The following is a 26,460-nucleotide window of genomic DNA, read 5'->3' as shown; positions in this document are numbered from 1 at the left end:
TCGGATGGAGTGATGAGCCCTACATCACGCGATTACACGGAAAAGCCAATGCCGGCCGCGCCGCCCCCGCGCCGCCCCCGCTGCCATCCATCAAACCGGAGACATGTTCTCTGCCCCCTCCCCGGCCCGCGTCTCGCGGTAATCCTGCGGCAGCCAGAGGTTACTTGCAGATGAGATTAGAGTGATGCCGGCTCGGGCGCGATGAGGTGGGCGCGCTGTCAGACTGCTGTCAGCGGCGGTGTGCTTCTGTCCCCACAGGACGGTGTGCTCCAAGGACCCCCGGATTCCGATCAGAATGGCGTTCCTGGAGCGACGCGCGTCGCGTCGTCGTCGGCGTCGTCAGACAGGATCACGGCTGAAGCGGCACCAGAAAGGTCAATCTGCAGACTGATTCCGAGAGTCGTCTTCGTCGCTCTGCCTCTCTCGCACTCATGGGGCTCCTTATGGAGGGGAGGGCCGTCGTCGTCGCTTCTGGGAAAAGGGGCGGGGCAGGACGCACGTCGCGCACGTCACGGACAAGGCGGGGCGCGGGGCGTCATGTAGGCAAGGGGTGGCCACTGGCCGCGGGGCTTGGCGGGGTGGGGCGAGGCGGGGCTGCTCTTTGTCGGGCTGTCGTTTTAATAGCCATTGCAGTGAGGGGTGGGCACTGCGCTGCTACGCTGCTACGCTGCGCGCACGGCGCACTGGATACTGCGGGGCGGAAGCGGCGAGGAGCGCGCCGTGCAGTGTGCCGGCCGGCAGGGAGATGAGCACGCCGTCGGGGAGCCTAGGGCCGCGGCCGGCACGAAGGGAAAGGCCCCCCTCCCCCTCCCCTCGACAATGAATTACGTTTGAACGCAAAGGCTGGCGCGGGGCAGGGCGCTCTCCCCACGAGGACGTCGAGGACGCCGAGGGCGGCGTGGGGGACGCCGCCATTGGCCTGGCGTGTCGTCACACACGGCGATGACGTCATAAAGAGCCTTTACGCCCCGCAGCGGGCCGCAGCCCCCTGGCCGGGCTGATGAACCTGGATCATGGGATTGACACGACGGGGCCGCGGGGGGGCCGCAGCGCTATTTTGTTGAAGCCGCTGTGACGTGCAGCGTGCAGCACGTTCAGGTGCCACTGGGGACTGGGGTGCCTCCGCAGCGTGGAGCCCAATAAGAAGAGAAAGCCTAAAGCCTCAACGGCAGTTCGGGGGGACTTCCGGACTTGTAGCTCTACCGGTAGCCTATGTTCCTGGCCTGTTCTCTTCGAGGGGGCAAGGAAGGATCTTCCAGGGAACACCCACCCCGCTTGGTCGGCATGCGCGCTACCGCGCGCAGCGTCCGCCTGTGCGTGACCGCTAATCCTCGCGCGGAAGAATCATATAAGGAAGAATCTGCAGAGAGTTCGCCTTCCAGGATGGATGTTCCATGGCAGGGCTTTCACGTGAAACTTGCACTGTGCACCCTGCGAGAGCCCCGCCACGTTCCTGGTCTGTTGAATGACGCACAGAGTGACACACGCGCTCTCCCTATTTTGCGGCAGTTCGTCTTAGAGCGGATAACTAAAGAGCCAACTTCGGTTCCAGTCGAATGAGTGCGCCCGGCCCCACCCCCTTCAGTGAAGGAGGCGCGGCCGTCGTAAGAGGGGCACTATATGGGCATCCGCATATCTCTCCCCCGCCCCCTACTTTGGGCTGGATCAGCTTCCCCATCGTGCTTTTTCTTTTCGTTTACTGCCTGCGCTGCACTATACGCAGCCCCCTCTGCGTATTATATTATTTTCCCACTTTTATTATAGTAAGTCTTGTGTTCGGGTCTCCTCCGCCAACAAGCGCCCATTTCGAAGGGGTCACATAAAAGTTTCTTTGTGTCCTTTTTGTGCAGCCAGCGGGAATCAGCGGGAATTCCCCCGTCAAAAATAAAGGCGCACATTCTGTGTGAGGTGTCCGCGTTCAGGACCATGATTTAAAAAAAAAGAAAATAGGAAAACAAGAGGTATTTTGAGAAAAGTTTATTTTCAACAAAATCTTTCTGATGAGCAAGTTATCTGACAATGAAGGGCGCAAGGAAAACTTAACAAGATTGAGAGAACAAAACAAAACATTATTTTACAAACAGCTGTGGGTATACAGTTAGGCATATAACTTGAGGAACTGTATCACATAATATTAAAAATGAGGTAAGAAAAGCTACACATTGAACAGGAAGACAAATGCTTGAAAGATAACCAAAGACAAAAACTTCTTTGGTTTTCAAATTGAGGGAGCAGAAACATATGTACCAGTGACTATCCTACATATCAATAAACATAAATCATAATACTGAAGTATTTGTAAGTACTTTAAACCAATACTGGCAAGGTAATTCCAAACTCCGATGAAGTAATTCACTAATACTTAAATTAGAATACTGCCTAAAACTGTACAAAAATGACAAAAATCAATGTTTTAGAGACTTAAATGGCTGTGATAAGGCACTGTGTTATGTTATAAACCATGACATGTGTAAAAATTTTTATCAAAAAAGTCTTGGTTAAATAGCATGAAATAAGGGAGATTTTAAACAAATTGTCTCTGATAAAAAGCTAGACCTAAGAGGCAAATTATGGTTAGGTGCACTGTATTGGGGTGAGTGACTTCCAATAACAGCTTTACAGTTTATGACATAGGTCATATCATAACAGTCTTAGTTTTCAGAGAAAATACAAAACATCTACCATTGTGTCCAGTACAACAAGCTCTAACTACCTACCAACTTCAATTTGTAATGTTGGCTTACTACAATCACATAGGATAAGGCAAGGTGAGTGGCAGAAAGCTTTAAAGAGAGCATATATTACTTCTATTTCAGTCATCAGGGAGAAAAATCCAGAAATAGTAAGTCAAGTACAAGAAAATACATTCAATTATTTTGCTATGAAAAAAATAAGGAGATTCTGATTAATGGACACAAGGTAAAAGGTACAAAACAAGTATTTGGCTTTTAAAAAAAAGTCTTAAAATGTGAAGGCTAATTAAAACAATAGGCACAAGGACCATGACAAAAATACAATTCTATCATCATGCTTTTCCTGCCACAATACCACAATCTTCAGTTTTCTACAAGAGTTTCTTAGTCAAAGCGGTCAGTTTCTTTTCATTTTAGTCTTCTTCTTTGGCAGAGAGGAACAACTTCTGAATACAGTGGGTAAAGCCATCTGAAATTAAGAAAACTTAATTTGAAGAAAAAAAAAAAATTTGAACATACACAAAGAACTGTTTCAGAAACAGTTAAGAAATCACTCACCCATGGCATCTGTGAACCAAAGGGGTCTTTTGCCGTGAGCAATGAAGATGAGATAAACTGGGATGCCAGTCACCGTGATGAGAACACCCATTCCCACCTCGTAAGGAGCTTCATAGCACGGCACAATGAGCAAAAATAAGCACACAAGGACAAAGAAGATTGGAATCCACACAGAAACCTGAAAACATTTCAAAAAGATACATAATTTGAAGCTTTTAAAATTAATTAAATTGTTGTTGGTGCATTATAAGTAAAAGTGCTCAACAACCTTTATGGGTCTCTCCATGTCAGGTCTCTTGTAACGCAACCAGAGAATACCACTAACAGAAAGCATGATAAAGGCAGACTCTACAAAACTTGAGTAAGTAATGAGGACATTCACATTGCTTGAGCACAACATGATGAGGGATAATAAACACTGTAATCAGAAATAAAACTGAGTTAATCCAGCAATTAAGGATAGATAGCAGACAATGGTGAAAATAAAAACTTACAAGGAAGACTAAACTTGGCACAGGAGTAAACCGATCAATATTGATGTGAGATAATACTGCGGGAAAATGGCCGTGACGAGCTCCAACAAAGCACATTCTGCAACAATTATTAGTATTTTATAGATTTACTGGATTTCTTTCAATAGAGGAAGGTGTCTGAGTAAAGATGCTGAGAGGCAGAGGAAGTGGTGTCTCAGAGGTTCTCCAGGTCCAAGTAAAGGGGTATGAGAACTTGCCTAGATGATGTCATAATGTGAACACTTAATCCTCCAAAAGCAGAAAGAGCAACCATAAATGGCATTATTCCAGAAGCAGGTCCCAATGCACGATCTGCAAAAGACTGTGAAATGATGGGTTAATTGTACAAATTCATTGTGGAAAAATTGTTTTTTTTTTATTGAATTTTACTTACTACAGCTATAGCTGTGGACGACATCATTTCTGAAGATGGGAGTACGGCCAGATATGCTACATTTGCAAGAACATAGACAAATGTCACAACAGGCAGGGAAATGTAGATGGCTCGGGGTAGGTTCCTACAAAAAATATACACCACGATTAGGTTTACCCCAATAGAATTTTAGTAAGAGAGTGAATGGCATTATAAATGTTGACACTCACACATATGGGTTGACTAATTCTTCAGTCATAAAATTGAGATAATTCCTGAAATATTTAACAAATTTGATAATTATTTCTAGGGGACAATGTCATAGAAATTTACAATATTTTTTACTCTTACCAGCCAGAGTATGAAAATATACCAGCATAAAATGCAACAGACACTTTGGAAACACTTGTGCTAGTTCCTTCAAACATGTTGTTAAAATTGCTTGTTCCACCTAAAATATCATTTCCCAAATTAATCTTAAATTTGATAAAACAAACGACAAAAATCTAAATTTAGAAACCTTACCAGGTAGGAGCAGGTAAATTATTCCAGCAACTATAACTGTCAAAAGAGCACCAATCTTTGCAAACATGAATACATTTTGCAATTTTGTTGTTGACTTCACACCATGGCAATTTATCCATGTCAGAAAGCCTATGAAAATAGGAAAGGTTGAAGAAGTAAGTGATGATATAAAATCTCAGAACAGTGCTCAAAATGAAGAAAACCTTACATATAGTTACTGCAGCCAAAATCCTAATAGCATCATCAGGAGCAGAACAATTGGGAAAAAAGGGCTGAATGACATATCTGGCAAAAGTCAGCCCCATGATTGCATTTGTAGTCGGCCTAAGATAAATAGAGACATTAGAGGTAACAATTTAACAATGATGATGAAAACATTTGGTATATGCTCAATGTCATCTATGACCTGTGACCAAATAAGGTCTCCACTCAAAAAGCAGAAGAAACACATACAGATAGACACACTTGACAACATGACATGAAAAGCTTACACAAAGATCAGCATGGCATCCCACAGGTAGAGGAAAGCAGGAAGAGGTCCGAATGTCTCAAAAATGTATGTGTAATCACCACCAGACTTGGGGATGGATGTACCAAGTTCCGCATAGCACAAGGCACCAACCATGGACATGAGTCCACACATACCCCACACAGCCAAGGAGAAACCCACAGACCCAGCACCTTCCATGACCCCAGAGGGTGATATGAAGATACCTAAAGCACAGACAATGGTTAGCCTCACTTGTACAGTTAAAGATACCGTATGATGGTAAATTGAATCAGCGATTAATTCATTGGAATTTAAATGAATCTATAAAATATTGAGAAAACACCAAAAAAAGTTAATTTTGCGATGAAATGAATCACTGAAAGCTCTCCCAACTCTTAAGCTACTATGACTTAAATGGTAAAAAATATTTGAGCCACTGAAACATACCTGAACCAAATATTATTCCAAGAATAATGGCAACACCTTCCAGCAAGCCCAACTGCTTCTTCATTTGGACTTTATCACCTTCCCAATCACCTTTATTTCCATCTTTGGGTGTAACAAGACCATTTTCAGTAGAGGTATCATTTTCTCCTCCACCGCCAGCCATTTTTCCTGTAATCAAAAATAGATGGAGCTGAGAACTAGTAACTAACAAAATGGTAACTTAAGTGACGATAAAACTCGTCTACTACAATCAATATATGTATCAAATGGGTACAAGACAATTAACTGCTGTGTGAAAAGAAATTATTTCGATACATTTCGTCATTGTAAAGGAGCATAAAAAAAAGACCCAAATATAAAAATTCCTTTAATAACCGTTAAAATTTTATTTTGCCAGTATATAATTGGGCAGTAGGAGCACTAAAAAGTAACATTGGAAATCAAGTCACGAGATGACGGTAAAAATAAGAAGGTAGGATTTTAAGTTTCTGTCACCAACTGAGATCAGTTGAGACCATTGCCCCGAAATTTTATCATTTCCCAGAGGACGACATAACCTTGATTCTTCCCCAGGAACCGCAAGCGGTCATCGCGTCTTACTTCGCTCAGTCGTGACAGCGAGGGTGCGGCAGCGAGTCCAACCAGCAGATGGTTTCAAACCTCACAAATGCTTTACCTTCCGTCTCGCACGGCACAATCCCAAGTGAATCGAGTCCCACAGTTGTTGCTTCTTCGCCTCTCAGCTCGCGAACACAACATGTGCGGTGCAGACGCCAGACCGGGTGGAAAGGAATGGGGGGGGGGGGGGGAGGATGGGATGAGAATGAGAGGGTCTCTAGGGAAGACAGTGCGAGAGCGGGGCTCTAGCGCATGGAAGTACACAATGCTTATTTTAAGTTCAGTGCTCAGAGAACAAAGCCTGAAAACGACGCTTTCTCGACCTTTCAAGTGCATTCGGAGATCTGGGCACCAGTGCATTCGGGGATCTGGGCAAAATTAAATTTTCGTGGAGCCGTTTTTTATTGGCATTTGATGACGCCAGTCCCGCCTTGTTGCCCCTAGTTGGCCTCTCCCCTATCTATTCTTTCCACAGTGTCCTAGTGCTCCAAGGCGATGGCATTAATATCTCTCCTGATGAGGCATCGCAGCCAGTGCTAATAATAGCATTTAGGGGCCATGCAGCCATGGCTTGCATCAAAACAAATAAAGCAAAAGGCTACTCACATATCTGTTTTTAATTTTAAAACAAACATATAAATTATAAACATGCTATATAGGAAGTTAGTCATCCAAACCTCCAATAACAACTGACATATCATGACATATTAAGAAAATGAGAACAAATTGAGGAACATGAAAACCTTTACAAAATGCAGGAACTAGATTTAGGTTTCAGGTACAACATGATAACATTAACAACAATATTTATAATCGAGGGAAGTCCATGGTGGAAAGTCCCCTTTCTTCTTCTAAGGGACGCCATTCTTCTTGCTTTAACACTGAGCTGAATCCAGTGGATTCTTTTTCCTTTAACGGACGAAATCTGAAACAGGAATATAAAAGCAAATCTTTATTGGGCTGTCTATATTTTTAAATATTGGTGGCTTAAGACTTGAGATGAAGACGGTACAGATAATTTGATGGTGTAACTCACTTAGTTTTCTTAGATTTTTTGGTTACTTTGGTTTTCCTCTCCAACTTGTCCGATGACTCATCTAAGCTCACACCACTTAGGGTGCTTAGGGCCGAATGATATGCACTGCTGCTTGTGCTGTCATCCTCAGATGACTCCATTTGCTGCTTTTTACTATGTAATTTCGTAAAATAGCACTCATTTTCAAAGACAATTTTTTCCTGAACCTGTTGGATTAGGAAAGGAGTATAGGTGAGTGAACGAAAGAGCCAAGCAACTTCATAAAAGGGAATGTCATGAAATTATAGAAAACTTACCTGCTTAAGGTCCTCTGTCACTTCCTGCCTAACTTCATCCATAGTGATTCTGTCAACGATTTTTGGTATTTCATTCTGAGGATGGAAAAATAAAGATAATGATTATGCCAATTTTTTTCAAACCCCGATCTTCTACTTAAGTCCCACCAAACATAATAAGCCCACAAAAATTTTCCTTGATCCTGTGCCACACAAGACATTGATAGACGCACATGATTAAATGAAATACATACCGAGAGCGTTTCATGTTCATAAAGAGGATGTCCATCCGCAGCTGCTGAGTCATGACTACTGTCATCCAGTAGATTCATGTGTTTATTGATTTCTAATTCAACCGAGTTTTCGTCATCATGAAAATCTGATACAAAATTTATGTCAGAGTAGAAATCATCAAATGAGTCCCAATGATCCATCTGAAAATAAACAATGAATGAGGACAGAAACAAACGCATCTGGAGAGTGGGGTTGAAGTACCTGCATGCCCTAGACTATAATTGAGCCATGCAATAATATTTTTTCCACCAAGAAGTTACATAACGCTAATTTTTATTTAAATATGAAGACTGGTTGGTTGAATAGAAAGTGCATACTGCAAATTTCATTACAATAGTGAGGTTAAGTTACGCTCAAAAGACACATTCGTGAAGATAAAACAGGGGTAGGTTTATGTTTAACAGACACTGTCATTTTCTAACCATATTAAAACTGGCTTGAGCTTCGGAGAAGAATAAAGGCAGTAAGAACAGACAGAGCAGTGACTGACCTTGAGAGGAAAAGGACTCCAAGGACTGACAGGTGGGTGACAGCTCGCCAAGAAGAATGTCAACAAACAGACTTCCAACAGAAACAGGGGGCGTGCTGTGATTGGTTGAGCGTTGGATGTGGCTGGACTCCGGGGAGCGCTTGGGTCGTCAGCGGGTTTCAGCGGGAAATACGAAAACTTCCCCTCGGTATGACAGGACAAAGGCAACAGCGGGTTTCTACGGGGATGCAAAGCGCAATCGCCAATCGGGGAGCCAGGTCAGATCACCTTAGTGACAGTGATCACCACCTTCACACTCGCCACCTCGCGGCAGCACGTCAACATTGGAGGCCTCCAGCTGCAGGTCAACATGGGCCCTGTCGCCGGTCGGTCCGGTCCGAGGAAGCAAAACACCCCAAATGGAGTCAGAAATAGGCGCTGCAGCCAAATGATTTGTCTTCTGAGAGAGCAATGATGGGACCGGGGAAAAATTTGGCGAGCCATATTAAAAAATGAAGGTTTACATAAACTTTATTCATTTATTAATAAGGATCAAATAGACAAACCATGATATTAACAACAACTAGATGTGAAAACTGAGAGGGAGAAAATAAGAAAAAAGCAGTATACATTATCAAGGACAAGACCTACACGATACAATATACAATTAACTTTTACGAGCAGACTTGCATATTTTGTTCCTTGGTTTCAGTTAAAAATCTTTGAACATCTAGCAATTTGAATGTGCTCAAAAAGGTGTTAGTACAAACATGGTTGTTAATTCCATTTTGGATAATTTGCCACTCTTTACAAATTACACCTGTCAGGTATGTATACTAAATCCGGTATTTTAGTTTCCTTTTGACTAATACACAATTTGAAGAGTGCTGATTATGGTACCGGTAATTCTTATCTAAAAACAAGGGGAGGAATAACCTTTAAAAAAGGAGGATTAATATCAACAGCTTAACTTTGGATAGACTGCAGCAAAAGAAATAAGTTAAAGCAACAACAATGAATATTACAGTACACGTTAAACAATTTACAACATACATGAGTAAAGAATATTAACTTCTCTTATGAGAACAGAATAACAATTACTTCTCTACTGAAGTAGTCAAATCATTTGATGATGAATTAGTTTGATTAAAACTGCAAAAGACTTTTCACTACACTAAAACATCAACTACTTTCCTAATTATGCAATGTTCATAACTACGAGTAGATAGAATAAAGCCACATTATAGGAGATGAGATTCTTTTATAATTTTAAGTAGTTTGATAAATAAAACAACTCTGTTGTTTATTTCCTAACACGAAGAGCATTTTCACAAATGATTCACCTATAAAAGTTCTTGACTGAAAGAAACATACATATCAACAAAATTTTTCAAAAGGCTTAATGATAAATATTTTGATTTCTGACAACATTGAGTAGTACTGCTAAAGAACTTCTAACATGAAAAATAATCCATAGGAGTAGAAAGTAGGAAGAAATAAAATAGTTTATGAAAAGTGATCAAGAAAATCCAGTAGTTAAATCACAGAAGTTTACCAATACTAGAGCAAAAGAACCACACATCCCAACAACTTTACCTCAAAATGGGCTTGCTTCTTAATCACAGACAGTTGACAAAGTTCTTTACAAATATTTCAGTCTCTAAGCCTTGGCTAATTACAGACAGCTACCTCCTGCTCCTCCAGAAGGACCCCCTCTATCTTGAAAATCAGAACTGTGGGAAAAACGTTTCGGCTGTAATGGTGAAAAAGGTGCATAGTTGTAATGAAAGACCAGGTTTTTGATATTGGATATTAAAATGAAAATAATTACAGACTTACACGAGAAGGTACTGAGGGGGCACCTCCATCATCTAAAACATCAAATGCCTCTGCTCCCAGTGCAACACCTGCACCAACTCCACCAACTGCCCCAAGACCCGCAAAATCTGCAGCTCTTGCAGTTGAGGGTCTTAGCAAAGCCAGAGAAGCTGTTCCAATATTGCTAGGACTTCTTCTGTCATTGCTGTGAATTTCACCTGCTTCACTTGCGGTTTCAGTTGGAGCAGAAGTGGATGGTATGGCATCTCGGCTATGGCTAGGTCCACCTCTATGATTTCCTAAAACAAAGACAAGACCAAATACAAACACTAACATTTTGATTCTAATATTCTTGAAATAAAGATGAAAAATATCTCACCAAATTTGGAACAATCAGCATGCTGCTGTCTATTATCATCAGTCTGGGCAGGGCATTCAAAATGTACACAGTGGAAAACCTGAAAAAGAAATTTAGAGGGGAATAAAAGAGGATGGTATAATAAAAAAAAACTGAAGGAATACAAAACAAGTCAAAATATTTTGAACCTCATTTGCTGTGTTGTGGGTTCCCACTATCCTTATTCCGACAACTGGCCGGCGGTCAAAGTGCAGGGTCATCCAGGAACGACAACTTTCTCTCGTTTTATCAATAGTGAGTTCCCAATCTCGGAAATTAATAGTGGTTTCCACATAAAACCCATACGATCGATCGTCACAATCCCATAACAATAATCTACAATCGTAAACAAGGGTAAACAATCAATAAATAAAAGTTAATAAAACAAAGATTTCAGATTTCTCACAGAATTTTATAATGCAGTACCTCATAGAATCCAACATATAAGGCTGGCCTAGCTGTATGAGAATAGAACCACTTCCTAGCTGGTGGCAAGTGTAGCCAGAGTCCCAATCATAATTGTTTGTATTACCATTAAGTAATGTGTTTCTGCTCCGACTTACACCCTCTATGACAGAAGCACTTTTCTCCACAGTGGCAACATTATGTTTTGGAACTGTAAAAATGCAGAGAATTTTGTTAACATAAAAGATCATTTTGATATTCCAAAATTAATTGTGATAGTTGAAGAACAGGTTCTCCACAATTGGAATGGTTCAGAAACAACTCACCAATGAGTCCCTTTTCCAAGACGAATGGAGTATTGGTGAACATTGCTTCAAAGGACACTACATGGAACACTTTATTTACAGTGTTGTTTGTTCCAACAATACGGATATATTGAATTACTCTTGGTTCAAAATATAAGAACTGCCATGAGCGGCAAAAGTAGAGAGTATGGTCAATAACACGAACCCAGTCCTTTTGATCCATTGACACTTCAATGTAATACTGGTAAGACCTGAAGGAGATAATGTGTAAAAATATGCGTCAGCAATAGGAAAAATCGTGGGAATAATTAATTGTTACGACAGTACAATGCGGGTGAAAATCAATATTCCTACCTCATGTCTTTATCCCACAATAGCATTTTGAAGTGATTTAAGATACATTCTCTTCCAAGTTTGATTAGAATTCCCTCATCACCTTCTTCGTTAATGGCATGTCTTGTATATCCTCGTTCCATATCATAATTCTTACTGTCTCCATCTAGCAGAGCAGATCTCATTCCTCCTTGAACAACTTGCGTCCCATGGGTAGGGTGGGCCATATTTTCTTCAGGCACTGATAAAAACAGAACACATTTAATGAGTTTTAAGGCCCAAAAGGTATTCAAGTTACGAAACCTCAAGAACAGTGGCACAAATATTGTTATTTCATACTTACTGAGGCACCCTCGATACCGTAATTCAGTGTCTCTCCCTTGATTACGGACTGCAATTGCATCTAGAATTGTACCTGGAGAAACAAGATTTGTGGGTCTCACCACTGTGAGGAGTTCTGTCAGGCTTATAAGTGGTAGACGAACAGCACTCATAACTGCAGCAGAGGCAGCAGTTAAAGCAGAACTCTCTCCACTATCTTCTGAGCCATCATGACTGCTATAGATAGAACCATTGTCGATACAATCTGCTTGATTAGCTCGAACCCATTCAACAACAGCTTGAAATATTTCCACCTCACGGGCATAAAATGAATCTCTTTCAATTAAAGCCTTCAAGCCAGTCTAAAATATCAAAAAAAAAAACAAAGAGGGCAAAATGATTAAATTACAAGAAATAACATATTACAAACGCTTTATTAGTTTCAAACTTACTGGCGAGAGGTGCAAAAATGACTCATGCTTAATAATTTCCTGAGCATTTTTGTCCATGAACGAGCAACAAACACGAATAAGAAACTGCAGCTCATAGAGTCTGGCAGCATCATAAATCATACAAACATTGCGTATTTGCAATATTTGGCGTAAGTAGTCAGCAATGCTTGATTCAAGATCCACAAAGCCGTACTGGTGAGCTAGTCCCAATGTTTCTAAAATAACCTCCTCCTGAAAGTTTTAAAAAACAACAAATCAGTTGCTGACAAAGAAAAAAAAAGCAATCATAGTTCTCATAGATCATGATGCTGTGTACCTTTTGATTGGCAAGTGACATGTGACCTGTGTATATATATTTCAAGAGGGCTTTGAATGCATGCAAGTTTGTTCCCTTAAGTTCAATTTCTGCTTGTTTTGATTCACGAAGACCTCCAAATAACAGAGCTCTGCAAAAATAGAATATGAAATTAAGTTTTCCGTAATTCATTGCAGTGATTAATCTAATGTGAATAGGTTTCCAAGAACATACCTGAAATATTCACTACATGCTGCCAAAATGACTTTATGGCCATAAAAACGCTGGCCATCAACAGTAAGAACCACATCACTGTATTCATCATTCAAATACAATGCTCCTATATGGTCTGAGAGAAAGGTGGTATGCTCTATCTCCCCATTTGGAGCGACTCTGCCCATATGATGGTTGCTACTCATCTTGTAAAAGGTTGATGATGTATTGTAGTTGAACTATCTAATGATTAAAAAAAGGACGACAGATCAACAAACATTTTTTTAACAGGAGGATGAAAGTTTAAATGATGAGTTCCAATAACTAATTCTTTTTATTTTCATGAAACTGATGTTCATGAGAAAGATGTCAGTCTCAGTACAATCAAGTAGAGTCCTACAATCAAGTTCAAAGCAGTGAGAGAGAAAAGGGTTATAAAATGTTTTCAGACATGCCAGTTTTCAGACACAAGATGAAGTGGTCCTTCCAAATATAGTACACCGAAACAGTGTTTGACAAGGCAAACTTTTTGAAAAGATTCAAGCAAGGGATTGAAGGCAAAATAAGCAAAGTCTTGGGTGACAGATATCCCAAACAACCGAACCTAGACCAAACGCAGCAGTTCCACAAGAGTGACTAGCAGTCTCAAAGCATCAAAGATGCATAGATTTCAAAAAGGCAAGGTCAGAGCGATGTCAAACAATTCTTACCTCAGTTTCATCGTCCTGACTAAAAGCCTCTCCACTTTACTCCTCTATTTACAAAAACGACAAGACGACAAAACACGAAGACACCTCGAAAGTCGCTGAACTGCAATATGAGTTTGATAGGAAATGCGACGAAACTAAGAGAAATTCAACACGATGACTATGAGAAACTAATGCTAACGTTCCGCGCTCTGCGCCCCGCTCCACCCCGCCCCCTTCGCCTCCCCCCCCTCCCCGTTACTGGTTTTTCAGCGACGAAAACTAACCGTCGTTTGTCTAATTCGTCTAGGAGGACGTAACTGTTTTCAAACTAGGTCTAACAACGGCAGGATGGTGCCGCTCGGGCCGCTCGGGACCGTCGACGCTGCTGCTGGTCCGCTGCTATTGCTACGAAAATAGACGAGAGCGTCTGCTTCGTCCGGCCTGAGCCGTGGTCGTCTGCTGTACCCGGCGCCAGTACATGTACATGGCTTGTTCCTTTGCAATTTATTCAGTCTCCGAATTAGCAGATACGCGAAAATGGTAATATATTTTCCAATTTAGAAGTTGAAAATAATACCGGCAGAAGTTGCTGCAAACATTTGAAATGTGACAAAATTTTTGCCCACTGATGGCTTGACTGGCAGTGTGCTAACCTATCTTTTGTTTCAGTTGATTGTAGTTTTTCAATGTACCTTGTGATAGTTTAATTAAATGAAAATTTCCGTTAGGAATCAATTTAAAATTAATTATAGTAAGACCTTGTAACTTTCAAATGGGGGAAAAGACAATCCAAATTCAATTATGATCAAACTGCTGTTGTTTTCTAATTTTTAATTCAAAGCGTTGATTTTCTTAAAATGATTCAAGTATTATTACGTAGTTAGAGTTTTGTATTTCAACTGTCAAACAACTCTTAATATTCCCTACATTACAGGCTCTTCTTGGAGCTCAGATGGTGATCACTTTAGTCATGGTCAGTGTGTTTCAGAAACTTGGCCATTTTTTCTCATTAGCTAGGTGGTTACTTTGTTCCACTGGGTAAGTGTTCACGACATCAAAGAATAACTGTGATATTATGAAGTGTAGCATTTTCATTATTTAAGTGTTTTATCCTTTGTTTTTAGTTTGATACGTTACCTTTACCCTACTGACAATGAGTTGAAAACGCTTGCTGGCATTCCCAAAGAAAAACCCAAAGGCAAGAAAGGCAGTCGGACATCTGCTAGAGAGGTGTTTCGGATACCAAGGAGCTTAGACGTGCCTGTAAGATCTCATCTACAATCTTTTGAGAAACAACAAAAATAAAACAAAGCATTTGCTTTGATCCAAGCAACTTTTCAAATGTTGTTCCCTGTTATTTTGGCTGTTTCAGCTGGAGAGTACAAAAGTTACAGCTCTTGATGTGATTCATTTGCGATTTTACTCAGAGTATCAGTGGCTTGTGGATTTTGCACTCTATGCTAGCTTAGTATTTTCAATGTCTGAGGTATGTAAAATTTTTAAAACCCTTTTTTTTTTTTTTTTTACATTTTATAATTTATTTGTTTGTAAATTTTCTTGAGAGTCAAATTTTATGTTGGTTTTCTTACATTTTTAAGATCTACCATGGATTCTACCCCATCAAGGAAGAGGTCAACTTGTCTACTGTTTGGTGTATACTGGTTCTCGGATTTGCCTTGTATCCTTATTTTGCTCTGGCTCTGTCAACTAACTGCACTGGAAATCAAATACCTAATCACCATAGATTTCATACCATAAACAACAATTTATTATTATTATCGGTTGTGTTTTGTTTCTATTTGTATGTTTCCTCAATACGTGTTCCAGAAAAGTACTTGTTAGTTTAACAGTTCAGTATTTCAAAGGTGAGGAGTCAGTGGGTGAACGATCCACTGTCATCGTAGCGGCATTTGCTTTTTTGCTGATTGCAATGATGGTAATGGTTGTGGATGAGCGCAATCTTGAATCTGGCTTGGAGTCAGCCTATCGAAGTTTTAATTCAAGTGCTGCTAGTTTCCTTGGAAGCCAAGGCTTGCAGTCTTCGTAAGTCCGAAAATATTCTCTTGTTTTAGCTTTGTTCTATTTGATAATAATTGTGACATAATATTCACACATGTCCATCCTTTTTTCTGATTTATACTTTTTTCAGAGGTCCAGCATCAAAACTTGTCCTAAAATTTTTTTTAGCTTTGTGGTGTGGGCTCATTGGTGGCCTGTTTATCTTCCCTGGTTTCAGAGCAGCTCGTATGCACTATGATCTTTTAAAGTATGTAGGAATCCCATATTGCAGATAAATATCAGTTTTATGCTCCATCTATTGTTTGTGATGTATTTTTATACCTTAGGTATTATGAAGTCAACCGCATACGCCGTTTTTTGCTGAATATAAGTTTTGCCTCACCTTTTTTCCTTGTACTCATGTGGGTAAAGCCTGTCTGTAGAGATTATTTAACAGTCAGAATATTTTCTGGGATGTCTGCTCCTTTGTAAGTAGAAAACTTTGGTATGATTTTTGTTTCCAATATTATATTATAAATCCATGCTCATTCATAGTTTTCATTTTCAGGATGAGTGATAGTGCATTTGACAGCATGCGCTTGATTGTTGTTATAGCGGTGGTGTCTCACCGACTTTTCCTAATGCCTCTTTATCTGCAAGCACATCTCAACATGGCATACCAAAGAGTTCAAGAACAACGCAAAGAAGCTGGAAGAATCACAAATCATGAACTTCAAGAGAAGGTAACAAAAACTACTGTTTGAGGGATAAAACTATCTTTTTATTTGCATTCTTATTGGATTTTTGTTCCAGATTGCAAGTGTGTTCTTCTACCTATGTGTTGTAACACTTCAATATGTGATTCCCATATTTTGCTGTCTCTTTTTTGCCTTTCTTTTCAAAATTCTTGGTGAGCTTTAAATTGAGTTCAGAAAAAGATTTCATGAAGGCAGGAGAGGTTCTTAGTCCATTCCAACACTGATTTATATTTTCAGGTGGTCTTACCTGGGGTGGGTCTGAAGTACCCATGGAGAGCCCTGCTCTTTTCTTTCCTACTCCTGCGGCTTCTGAAGATTCTACTACTATTATGCAATCTGCCAGACAATTTACACTTGCTCTGGACTCTCTTAAACAGGTGGTTATGCCAACTTCATTTGGAAGTTTGATGAGACAAAGTATGGTGCACGAAATAATTTAACTGTTTGTGTTCTAGGTTTTTACTGCTGAAGTATCTCGTGGAGTTTTTGGATTTGCGCTGTGGTGGTCTACATTTGCATGGTTTTCTTCTTCCTTCCTGGGTTTACTGTACCAGACTTATTTTAGCCATACTTAGTAGTGATTGTATGCATCCTGGATTCCAATGCCAGCATATTTAATTGAACTAAGGATTTGGGTTGTCCTTGCAATAAAAACAGTTCAATGTGTGCAATATGTGTAAATATTTTGTATAAAATTGATAGGGCAGGTGTGTTGTGCTGCACAGCCATAGCCATACCTACTAGTGTTAACCCTGACTTCAGTGCTCAGTATTTTGTGTTGTTTGAAAATGTTGTTGTTTGCATTTTATTATGTATTTTTCTTATTACAAATGTCAGTATTGATCTCAAACCAACTGTCCTGGTGATTTCATACACTTCTAGGAAATTTCAGGACTGTCATTCGGTCGGAAAGCGGATTCTCCCCACCACTTCCCCACCGTTCCCCGCTTGTTGGCCCCCAGGCGAGGGGTTTGTTGGCCCCCAGACGAGAGGGGACATGCGGGGAACGGTGGGGAAGTGGTGGGGAGAACCCACTATCCGACCGAATTACATGACAAAGGGAGCTTTTGTTCCTGAGTTGTTATTTGATCTTGGACAGTAAGAGCATATTTTGGCTATTTGTTCTTCACAAACATGATCCAGAGAATTACAACCCACACTTCAGTCAAAATAATTTCTGGTATGTTTGTGATGCCCACAAAATTTGTTCCCTGCTTTTTTGACTTGACGACCATGGTTTACACTGCCATTGCCATCATAGGCACAGCTTGCTATGCCTTAAGAGGTACCTAGTTGAACTTTGTGTTCCAATTCTTTGAAGACTGTGCTTTGCATATATGCTTTAATTGCTATGTAAAACCTAGGTGGGAAAGTAAATCTTCTTTCATGAAGCTATAAAAATGAACAAACAAGGACATTTCTTTATAAGTGTCAGAATCTCAGTTCTGCTCTTGCTCAAAACATGAATTTGTGATGTTTAAGAAAAATAACATTTGCTGAGCTTGTGTTTTAGAAGCAATAGTTTGTTACCTTATTTGTTACGAGCAAAATATTTTATAATCACCCAAATTCTTATATGCAACCTCAGTTGCATGATTGTATTTTTATAAATACCTAGATTTTGTGTTGTGTGTTGAATATAGCATTTAAAGACAAAATGTTCAGCCAATTTGTTCTATTAAAAAAAAAACTGTAATTTTATTTCTCGTGACATGGTTGTGATTGTGACTGTTGTAAAAATGATGTTATTGTTTCCAATAAGAGATTGTCCTGCAACTTGTCACTTGGCAATTTATTTTGGGCCTCCCTTCCCGAGCTGTGTATTCTAGCGTACTGCCGTCGCGTTGAGCGGCCAGAAACCCAACATGCCGATACGTGTGTGTTGTCACCCCTATGTCAGATTTCCAATAAACAATGCTCGATAGGAAAAACGTCACCCGTAGCGAGCAGTCAAGCCGTAGCCGCGAACGCTTCAGCCTGCGGATGCAATCCACCGCATAGACGTGTGATGGGTGGGTGGCATGCTGCACGGGCAGCCGGTAAAGCTTTACCGGCTAGCCCTGGGGTTTAGCGGCGGGGGGTGATGATGCCTTCAGCTGCGGCTCCGGGCCATCATCACCAGCGCTGTTAGCTCTCAAAAGACCTTTAGCGTTCGAGTTAACAATTACATCCATCTCAGGAGTCAGAATGCAAACCTCAAATGCAGGTAAAGTGTCTTGTTTGTGCTGACCGACTAGAGTATATTTGATTCCTGGACCTAAAATTGGCGAGCGCGTGACACATTCCCTTGATGGCACCTTTACACTCACAGTGCAAGCCCTTTTCTCTTTAAATAATGTACGTACTGGTATGGGGGTTGTACTGTACTGGGGGCTGGCACACTGGCTGATTGTGATGTGATTTTGTTTTCCGATCGATGTTTTCCGCCCGCCTTGCTAGGCACGATCTGACAGGTGCCAGGTCATGGTGGGTGGGTGTTCGCCAAACCCAAACTAAAGCCTGTGAAACTTGAGCCTGTAAAACTTGAACCTGTAAAACTTGAGCCTGTCCGCAAGATTATAATCTTCGGTGACATAAACCAGGATGGAGAATCAAGCCATGTCTCCTGACAAATTAGAGGTTTGATATTTTTTAAACATTTCTGGAAGAGTGTCACAGTCTGCTTTCATGTCTCTTTTTCAACTTTGACATGTCATCTATTATTTTTCAGCTCATGGATCTCCCAGAACATATCCTTTTGAAAATAATGGGTTACTTGGGCCATGATACCTTGGGAAATGTAATATCAAAAGTAAGCACCAAGTGTAGATTGTTGGCCCGTTCAAAAGTTTTATGGTCTGAGGCCCATCTTGATTTAGATACTTTCCTTATATTGGAAATCCCGACACTCTTTGTCCGGTAATGAGCAGACTGTAAAAATTAGGTTGACTTTCCATACATGTTCAATGCACTCATATTTTGTCCTGATTTCAGAAAACTTATAGCGAGTCCATACCTGCACTGTCTAACACTGACGTTGCAGGATTTTTGCGATGAAAGGAAAAAGTTTTTTCTTTCCGAAGAGTTAAGGCAGCAAATACTGACAGTTTTATTGAGCACCCGCTGCAAGGTCCATAAGGTCAGGCTTATGGTGGAAGAATACCGTCCTGAATTAGAGAAGTTTCTGTGGCGACACCTCGAATTGAGGGAGCTGGAACTTAAAGACAAGGCTGCGGAAGATGATCGTTCTTCTTCGTGAGTAATAATTAAATGAAGAACAATTTTACATTTTTATTATCTAAACTACGTGTAAAGGAGAACTGTGTCTGCCCAGTATGGCTGCATCTGTTGGTCATGTGGCCCATCACCTTATCTCTTTGAACCTAAATGATTCGTCGTTGCCGTTCTTGCCCAGGGCAGGGAAGTTCTTGTCCAGAGATTATGGTAAGTGATAAAATATACATGTTATTTGAAAATTAGCATAAGCGCCAGGAGTTAATGATTATTTTCAATGTTTTCACAGGAGTGAATCCGGGCCCAAATGCTTCTACCCCGAACTCACCTGATTCTCGGAGTGCCTTGGACCTTTCAGATGATATCTGGAACCACGATCGGTGGCTTGAAGACCTCGAGAAGGCAGAGGGTTTGCAGCACTTGGAGTTCATTCCCCCTGAACACAAAGTCCGAATAATCACAGATGCCGGGAGTGCGTGGGATATAGCAGCACATAATCTGTCAAAAATGATACGTGTCCACAAACGCTCTCTGAAGACTGTCAAATTGACCGTCACTAGCAGAAGCGTGTGGATGGCACTTGGCACATGCTCAAGACTTGAGGTCAGTGTGCAACTATCATCTTTAAATGACTCTTTGTACCGGGTGTAAAATGTAACACGCAACGGGCGAGCGGGTTGCCTATGCTCGACTCGGCGGGCGCGCCGGAATGGAGCGGTGCTGTTAGGAACGGAGATTGCGCCCCTGCGCCGCGGTTCACGCGTTTTTTCGCGCCATAGCGCCTTTGCGTCACCGCCACGTGTTGACTCAACGGTGCGCGAGGCCGCGAACCGCGGCGCCAGGACTTCAGGACTTCGCGACTTCGCGTCACCGCGGACGCTCAGGACTCCAGGACTTTAAGAATCATGGGCCCGCGACAACGCGAAGTCCTGGAGTCCTGAGCGTCCGCGGTGACGCGAAGTCGCGAAGTCCTTAAGTCCTGGAGCCGCGGTTTCGCGGCCTCGCGCACCGTTGAGTCAAGACATGGTGGCGAGGGGGTATGCGCTCTCTGAACCTGTGTACCGACTATTACGCTATTACGCTCTATTACGCCACAAATTAACCGGAATTTAGCTAAAAACGGCCTAAAACACACCAAAATTGATAAAATTTTGACAATTTTGGCTATTACGCGACTATTACGCGTATTATTACGCGTGCTATTACAGATAGAGTGAACCGACTATTACGCGAGTGCATACCCCCTCGCATGGTGGTGACGCGAAGGCGCTATGGCGCCAAAAAACGCGTGAACCGCGGCGCAGGGGCGCAATCTCCACCCCTAACAGCACCGCTCCATTCCGGCGCGCCCGCCGAGTCGAGCATAGGCAACCCGCTCGCCCGTTGCGTGTTACATTTTACACCCTACTATGTTTGTGAAAAAACCGTGGTCTTCCCTGTAGGACCTGTTGGTGCTTTGCGATGAGGATGGCTCGGGCTTTCGCACCATGCTGCGGAACATGCCACCGACTCTGCGCCGTCTCGATCTCAGGCTTCCTGGACAGCTGGGCGCCGAGGGGTTGGCGAGGGTGCTGCAGACACTGTGCAGATTCGCACCACGACTGGAATCGCTGACGCTGTCCGGCTTGTCCGCGTTCTACCCTAAACAGCAGAGCCTTTTCCCCGGCTTCGGGGTCTTGCAGCCCTTGCTGATGGGCACGGAGGAGCCCGGCACGCTCCGCGAGCTGTACCTCTGTAACATATGCCCCGTCGGCGGCCCGCAGCTCCAGGAGCTGGCCTCCATGGCCAACTTCAAGCTGTCCCTGAACAAGCTGGATCTGCGGAACTGCAAATGCAGCGAGGACTTCGTCAATGACCAGTGCCGGAACCGCGGCATATCTACATTGAAGGCTGCCATGCCCTCGCTGGAGTTGACTGCTAAATACGAGCCTGCGTTCTTGTGTCCTAACTTCCGAATGACAGGGTCAATGCTCCCAAGCCCTGATCGCTGCCGCATGTGCCGGGAGACACTTCGTAACGTTGCCAAGACAGCACTTGAATCATGTCAAGCAGGCCTCGATTACCGTGACGCAGCTCGTGAACGTGAGGATGCATATAGTGAACACATGGAAAAACGTCGTAAATCTGCTGAGGCATCTCAGCAATATGGAGTGGTAGCTGCTAAAGCTGGCGAAGCAGCTCGCAAATATAAAGAGGTATTTTGCGTGTCTAACGCGGCAGAGCGCCAATGGACAAAGACAGCTTGTCAAGTCATCAGGCTAGTATATACGCCAACCTTGCGACACGTTCTGGCAACGCGTAAATCTGCCATAGCAGCTCGTAAAAATTATGTGTCAACTCAGAAATCTGTTGCGACGGCTGATAACTTTGTCGTGCCATCTCTGAAATGTTATGCGGCAAAGGCAGCTTATGCATCTACTGAGAAAGCCTACAAAGCTGCATCTGAGGCTCATCAAGCTGCTGAACAAGCTGGTCGAGTTGCTCAAGAAGCTTATCAAGTTGCTTATAAAGCTCGTCAAGTTGCTGCTGAAGGTCGTCAAAATTTTGAGAAAGCTCTACAAGCTGCCGAGACGGCTTGGGCATTTTCTCGGGCGGCTGAACGAGGACATCAGCGTGCTATTGAAGCTCTGCTGACAGAGGAGCTGGGAGATATGGAGTGGTTACATAATAACATATGTTTCTATGAACCTGTCTTCTCCACATTCCCATTTTTCCCAGTTCGTAATTTCCAAAAATAATTTCCCACAGACAGTTTTGCCACTGCAGTCCCACACCATGGTGTCACTATAGTGGGACAAATATTTTTGGGAAAATTGTCCTGTGGTAACAAAGGTTTGGGAAATTAGACCGACAACCCTATCTTTTTATAAATGATTTTTACAAAAACAAAAATGTTACTTTTTGTGTAGACTGCAGATTTACGAATCTCTTCCCGCTTTGAATGTATTGATCACATGGTTAAAGTAGTAAATGTGATATTAATGTTTATAAATTCATTTTTATTTCTTTATTGTTGCATGTGCCAGTAATATATGTAATGTTAATGTTTATAAATTTGTTTTTATTCTTCGTTATAGTTTCATGTGCCAATCAGTCATAAGAATCATTAACAATCCCTCCCGGCAGACACCACCCTAATATTATTTTTAGGGTACCGCTTGGTTTCTGGACTCGGGAGTAAAAGCACGGTGGCACCTTTCTGTGTCTATTATAGTTTTAGATATGTTTCAAGTGTAAAGGTATCATCTGCTAAAAATATATGTCGTTGTATTTGTTTATCATTTGTTTTCTTCTGCCAACCCTGGATCCCAGAAAGTGGGTACAGAACTTTGACGCTCGCGCTCTGCAGCACACAAATCACTATCGCATCGAACTTGACAATGGCTGCCCCGTGGTTTAGAGGCAGAGACTCGTAAGCTGTAATAGTGACCACTTTCCTCCAAATGGTTGCAACTTTTTTGCAAATTCTTTCCTCAGACCCAGATTATTAGATGCTATAGTTCAAGCCACTAAAAAATGCCTCGTTGATCACGAAGTCTTTCAGACATCAATCACCTTCGAATTCCTCAAATAAGCAGGTGCAAAATTTAGGTTTTAAGTTTTACCATACAACTAGTCCTCAGCACCAATCAATGCTTCACCAATCATTTCTTTTCCATTAGTCTCCTACGCCACTCCTACCGCTGCCGCCCCCTGGTGACGACTGGCGGAACCAACACGCACTGCAGCGTGCCCCACCGCCTCACTGGCCTCCCTCCACCAGCTGGCGGCATGCTGGCGGCTCGGCCAGGGTAGGGCAGGGTGGCAGGGCGCCTCTGTCTCTGTCGAATGCGGGGAGCACGGGGGTTGCGCCGAGCAAGGCGACGCTCGCGAACGCCGCCCGCAGTGGCACTGCCTGGAGGGGGAGGAGGAGGAGGTGGCCCTGCAGGACGCCTCCGGTCGCGCCTAGAGTGAACTGCGTCGCACACCGGCAGTGTCCAGCTGGGGGGGAGAGAGAAGGGCGCCGGCTCCTTCGGACGCTTGGGACTGGACGGGTGGGGCGGGCGCGGGGCGGCGAGGCCGGGCCGTGCCGTCCCCTTACTCAGTTGGCGGGAGAACGCCTGCCGCAACGGAGCGGACGCGGCAGTTGCTCGCTCGGGGCCTCCACGGCCGCTCTCTCGTGTGCCGCGCCGCCCGCGCCGCACGCCAAGGGAAGGCCCTGCTCGCCGCGTCGTGCCCCGCGTCGCCGTGGTCCCGGTGGCCGCCGCCCTGGTCCGCGAATAGCGCGCTCAAGCCGCGACCGCCGCCCTGGTCCGCGACGGGCTGCGCGCTCTGTTGATGCTCGGCGGGCACCCACGGTGAGTTCCCTCTCGGGCCGCCTGCTCCGCGAGCGTCTGCGAGGCGAGGCGTGCACTGCGCGGCACTGCGGCGCCGACCCGGGTTGCGTCATCGCCCTTGCAGTTGCAGGCCTGCAGGCGAAGCGGGGTGCGGGTTCTTCCGGTTTCAACCCCCGATTCGAGCGTGTTTATTTGCAGCCAGCCGTCCTGCTCACCGGCCCGGCCGGTCGCCGCTGACTTCCCAACCGGCCACAGTAGTCGGTGTTTTTTTTTTCGGCCGCTTTCGAGTTGGGCTGACGCGGCGTACGCAAGCGAGGCTTGCCGAGAGTCGGCGTCGCGTGCGTCGCGTGGGTCCCGTGCGTCGCGTGCTGCTTGCGGCCGGCCGGCTGCACCCCTTGCACCCCTTCACCCTGGAGGAGCCCCCTGGCCGCGGCGGCCGCGCAGGCACCGCGTCGGCCACACCAGCACGGCGACGACTTGCACTGCACCGCCATGCACTGCACCGCCTTGCACGAACACGTGTCACTGCGGTGCCGGCTGCCTGGCGGCTGCCTTGCAGTACCTTGCAGAGGCCGGAGGGTGGCTCTACCTCCACGGGTCCGACTTGTAGAGGCCCGGGTCGCGCCGCTCCTTGCGCCGCGCCGCACCGCTATTGACTTTTTCCACGCGATTGCGCGGGGAATGTAACAAAATGCAGCAGAATGCAGTCATGCCAACGTGCGGGCGCGGCGCAGCCTTGGCACGCCCGGCACTCCGCTCGGCTAGTAAAATTCCGAGCCGCGTTCATCGCGTCGCAGAGCGGGGTAGTCGGGACTCGCTGCGGCGGCCATGCGCCATTCGCCATGCGGCTCGTGGTGGCGTGTGCACTTTTCTTTGATGCACACCGCTAATAAAAACAAACGGAGTAAAAAAATTGGGGTCAGATGCGCGACACGCGCGTGCAGATGGTATCGACGCCCGCGGCGGCCGTGTTAATGACAGCGATCGCCGTGAAGATAAACAAACGCGCCACGCGCGCAGCAGTGGAGCGGCCCCGGTCGGCAGCCTCCTGCAGACTGATTCCGCGAGTCGTTTTCGTCGCTCTGTCCCTCTCGCACTCGCGGGCGCCCCGTATAGGTGCGAGAGAGACAGAGCGACGAAAACGACTCTCGGAACCAGTCTGCTGGCCGAGGCCTGGCTCGTCCCCTCTCCTGCAGCCAGGCAGCCAGGCATTAGTATTTCAGTTGGACATGAAACATTGTGGGCCGTGCCGCCGTGCCTCCCTGCCGGACAGTCCTTTGTGCGCCCTCCCGGGCCCTCCCCTTGTCATTCATTATTACTCGGCCCGTAAAGCGCAGCCCGCTCTGCCCGCGCAGCCCCGTCCGCCGCGCGGGAAAAGAACAACAAAACGGAATTAATGGTTAAAGCTCGAGTCAATAATGCGCGCTGGGAGATGGAAGCTGGGCGCGGCAGCGGCAGCCGACTGATTCCGGGAGTCATTCTCTTTGCTCCGTCTCCGTCGCACCTCTAGGGAACGCACCACGAGTGGGAGAGAGACAGAGCGACGAAAGCGACTCTCGGAATCAGTCTGCGCGTGGAGCTGAGCGCCCGCGGATCGACGGGTAGGCAGCCCGCGGCGCACGGCTGCGTGGAGCATCGCGGCGGTGCCTACCTTGCATTACCATTACCATTACGGGCTAGACCACACATGATCGGATGCCGTTTCGGGCCCGACACATGCTCGCCTGCACTGCAAAACGAGACGTGGTCGTCCTTACTTGGGTGACACGTTATACCGGCGGAGACGAACCTCAAGCGGCTCGAAGCTCCCACTCCCAGGCCGATTCCGGACACGGCTTCGTCGCTCTGTCTCTGTCTCTCTCGCTCCCTTACGGACCGCGCCGTGAGTGCGAGAGAGACAGAGCGATGAAAGCGACGTGCCGGTGCCGTTAGCCTGCCGGATAATGTCGGACGGAAGCTCGATGCTCGATGCGGCCACGCTACGCCACGCCACGTCACGCCACACCACGCCACACCACACCACGGCACGCCACGCTGCGCCACACGCCATGCCACGCCACACCATGCCACGCCACGCCACGCCACGCCACACCACACCGGCACCGCACCCACCGCGAGGCGCAGGGCCGCGCAGGGCGCAGCGCGGCGCCGCCGGCCCGGACACGTAACACCGTAACACGTGCGCGCGGAAGGGCCGAAGCGCCAATCGATTCCGAGAAATGCGACCAGTGTATCGGCACATCCCTGCACAGTGGCGCGCCGTGGCGGGCGGGCCGACGGGCGACGCCACTCCAGCCGCACGCACGCCCCGCGCAGCGCCCCGCGCGCCCTGCAGCCCGGCTATTGGCAGTGCGTTATTGGCAGTTTGGCAGGCGGCGTTATCGGCAGCGCCTGATGACTCCGGCGAGGCGCGCGCCCCGCCTGGCCCCGCCTTGCACCGGCACTGCACAACGTGCGCGTTGTGCACAGTAGTATGTCTCTCTCGCTTTGTCTCCTCGTTTGTCTCTCTCGCTCCTGTACGGGCCGACCCATGAGTCCGAGAGAGACAGTGACTCTCGGAATCAGTCCGCAGCTGGACTCGGCGAGCGCGGAGCACGCCCTCAACCTGCCGCGCCGCGCGCCGACGAGGACCTCGACGAGGACCGAGCCATACTCGC

At 45.1% G+C, this 26,460-nt stretch overlaps 5 protein-coding genes across 7 annotated transcripts; 2 read left to right on the top strand and 3 right to left on the bottom strand.

Moving 5' to 3' along the window:
- Positions 1-1,961: 1,961 nt before the first annotated feature.
- On the bottom strand, positions 1,962-6,659 carry LOC117649299 (Y+L amino acid transporter 2-like). Of its 2 annotated transcripts, none has more exons than XM_034391920.1 (13): positions 6,199-6,659; positions 5,599-5,766; positions 5,153-5,375; positions 4,870-4,985; positions 4,662-4,790; positions 4,488-4,587; positions 4,367-4,411; positions 4,158-4,281; positions 3,982-4,085; positions 3,746-3,842; positions 3,520-3,669; positions 3,252-3,429; positions 1,962-3,162 (listed from the first exon to the last, which is right to left on the bottom strand). In XM_034391920.1, the coding sequence occupies exons 2-13, from the start codon at positions 5,759-5,761 to the stop codon at positions 3,107-3,109; spliced, it is 1,485 nt and encodes a 494-aa protein (XP_034247811.1). In that variant the 5' UTR covers positions 5,762-5,766; positions 6,199-6,659; the 3' UTR covers positions 1,962-3,106. The 2 variants fall into 2 exon arrangements, with proteins under 2 accessions (XP_034247811.1, XP_034247810.1); XM_034391919.1 differs by having other exon boundaries at positions 6,275-6,659.
- A 156-nt stretch (positions 6,660-6,815) lies between these two features.
- LOC117649300 lies at positions 6,816-8,455 on the bottom strand. The gene is made up of 5 exons (XM_034391921.1): positions 8,244-8,455; positions 7,782-7,961; positions 7,549-7,623; positions 7,253-7,458; positions 6,816-7,141 (listed from the first exon to the last, which is right to left on the bottom strand). The coding sequence occupies exons 1-5, from the start codon at positions 8,244-8,246 to the stop codon at positions 7,024-7,026; spliced, it is 582 nt and encodes a 193-aa protein (XP_034247812.1). The 5' UTR covers positions 8,247-8,455; the 3' UTR covers positions 6,816-7,023.
- Positions 8,456-8,803: 348 nt separating this feature from the next.
- On the bottom strand, positions 8,804-13,678 carry LOC117649298 (BTB/POZ domain-containing protein 9). The gene is made up of 12 exons (XM_034391918.1): positions 13,540-13,678; positions 12,851-13,072; positions 12,638-12,767; positions 12,322-12,552; positions 11,892-12,231; positions 11,570-11,789; positions 11,237-11,466; positions 10,932-11,121; positions 10,655-10,841; positions 10,488-10,566; positions 10,130-10,407; positions 8,804-10,043 (listed from the first exon to the last, which is right to left on the bottom strand). The coding sequence occupies exons 2-12, from the start codon at positions 13,033-13,035 to the stop codon at positions 9,966-9,968; spliced, it is 2,148 nt and encodes a 715-aa protein (XP_034247809.1). The 5' UTR covers positions 13,036-13,072; positions 13,540-13,678; the 3' UTR covers positions 8,804-9,965.
- A 78-nt stretch (positions 13,679-13,756) lies between these two features.
- Positions 13,757-16,945, top strand: LOC117649450 (transmembrane protein 161B). Its single transcript, XM_034392261.1, has 12 exons — positions 13,757-14,058; positions 14,453-14,556; positions 14,643-14,781; positions 14,891-15,004; positions 15,117-15,196; positions 15,346-15,561; positions 15,668-15,784; positions 15,864-16,004; positions 16,085-16,259; positions 16,330-16,426; positions 16,512-16,651; positions 16,730-16,945. The coding sequence occupies exons 1-12, from the start codon at positions 14,056-14,058 to the stop codon at positions 16,847-16,849; spliced, it is 1,446 nt and encodes a 481-aa protein (XP_034248152.1). The 5' UTR covers positions 13,757-14,055; the 3' UTR covers positions 16,850-16,945.
- A 353-nt stretch (positions 16,946-17,298) lies between these two features.
- Positions 17,299-22,721, top strand: LOC117649448. Of its 2 annotated transcripts, XM_034392260.1 has the most exons (7): positions 17,299-18,480; positions 18,714-18,893; positions 18,985-19,172; positions 19,248-19,508; positions 19,588-19,697; positions 19,777-20,090; positions 20,930-22,721. In XM_034392260.1, exons 2-7 carry the CDS (start codon positions 18,858-18,860, stop codon positions 22,223-22,225), a joined length of 2,205 nt encoding a protein of 734 aa, XP_034248151.1. In that variant the 5' UTR covers positions 17,299-18,480; positions 18,714-18,857; the 3' UTR covers positions 22,226-22,721. The 2 variants fall into 2 exon arrangements, with proteins under 2 accessions (XP_034248151.1, XP_034248150.1); XM_034392259.1 differs by having other exon boundaries at positions 17,299-18,893.
- Positions 22,722-26,460: the final 3,739 nt, after the last annotated feature.

The sequence above is a fragment of the Thrips palmi genome, unplaced genomic scaffold (genome assembly GCF_012932325.1).
Source record: "Thrips palmi isolate BJ-2018 unplaced genomic scaffold, TpBJ-2018v1 HiC_scaffold_4, whole genome shotgun sequence".
Taxonomy (NCBI): domain Eukaryota; kingdom Metazoa; phylum Arthropoda; class Insecta; order Thysanoptera; family Thripidae; genus Thrips; species Thrips palmi.
The sequence above is the reverse complement of the archived record's forward strand: the minus strand, read 5'-3'. Positions and strand labels throughout refer to the sequence as shown.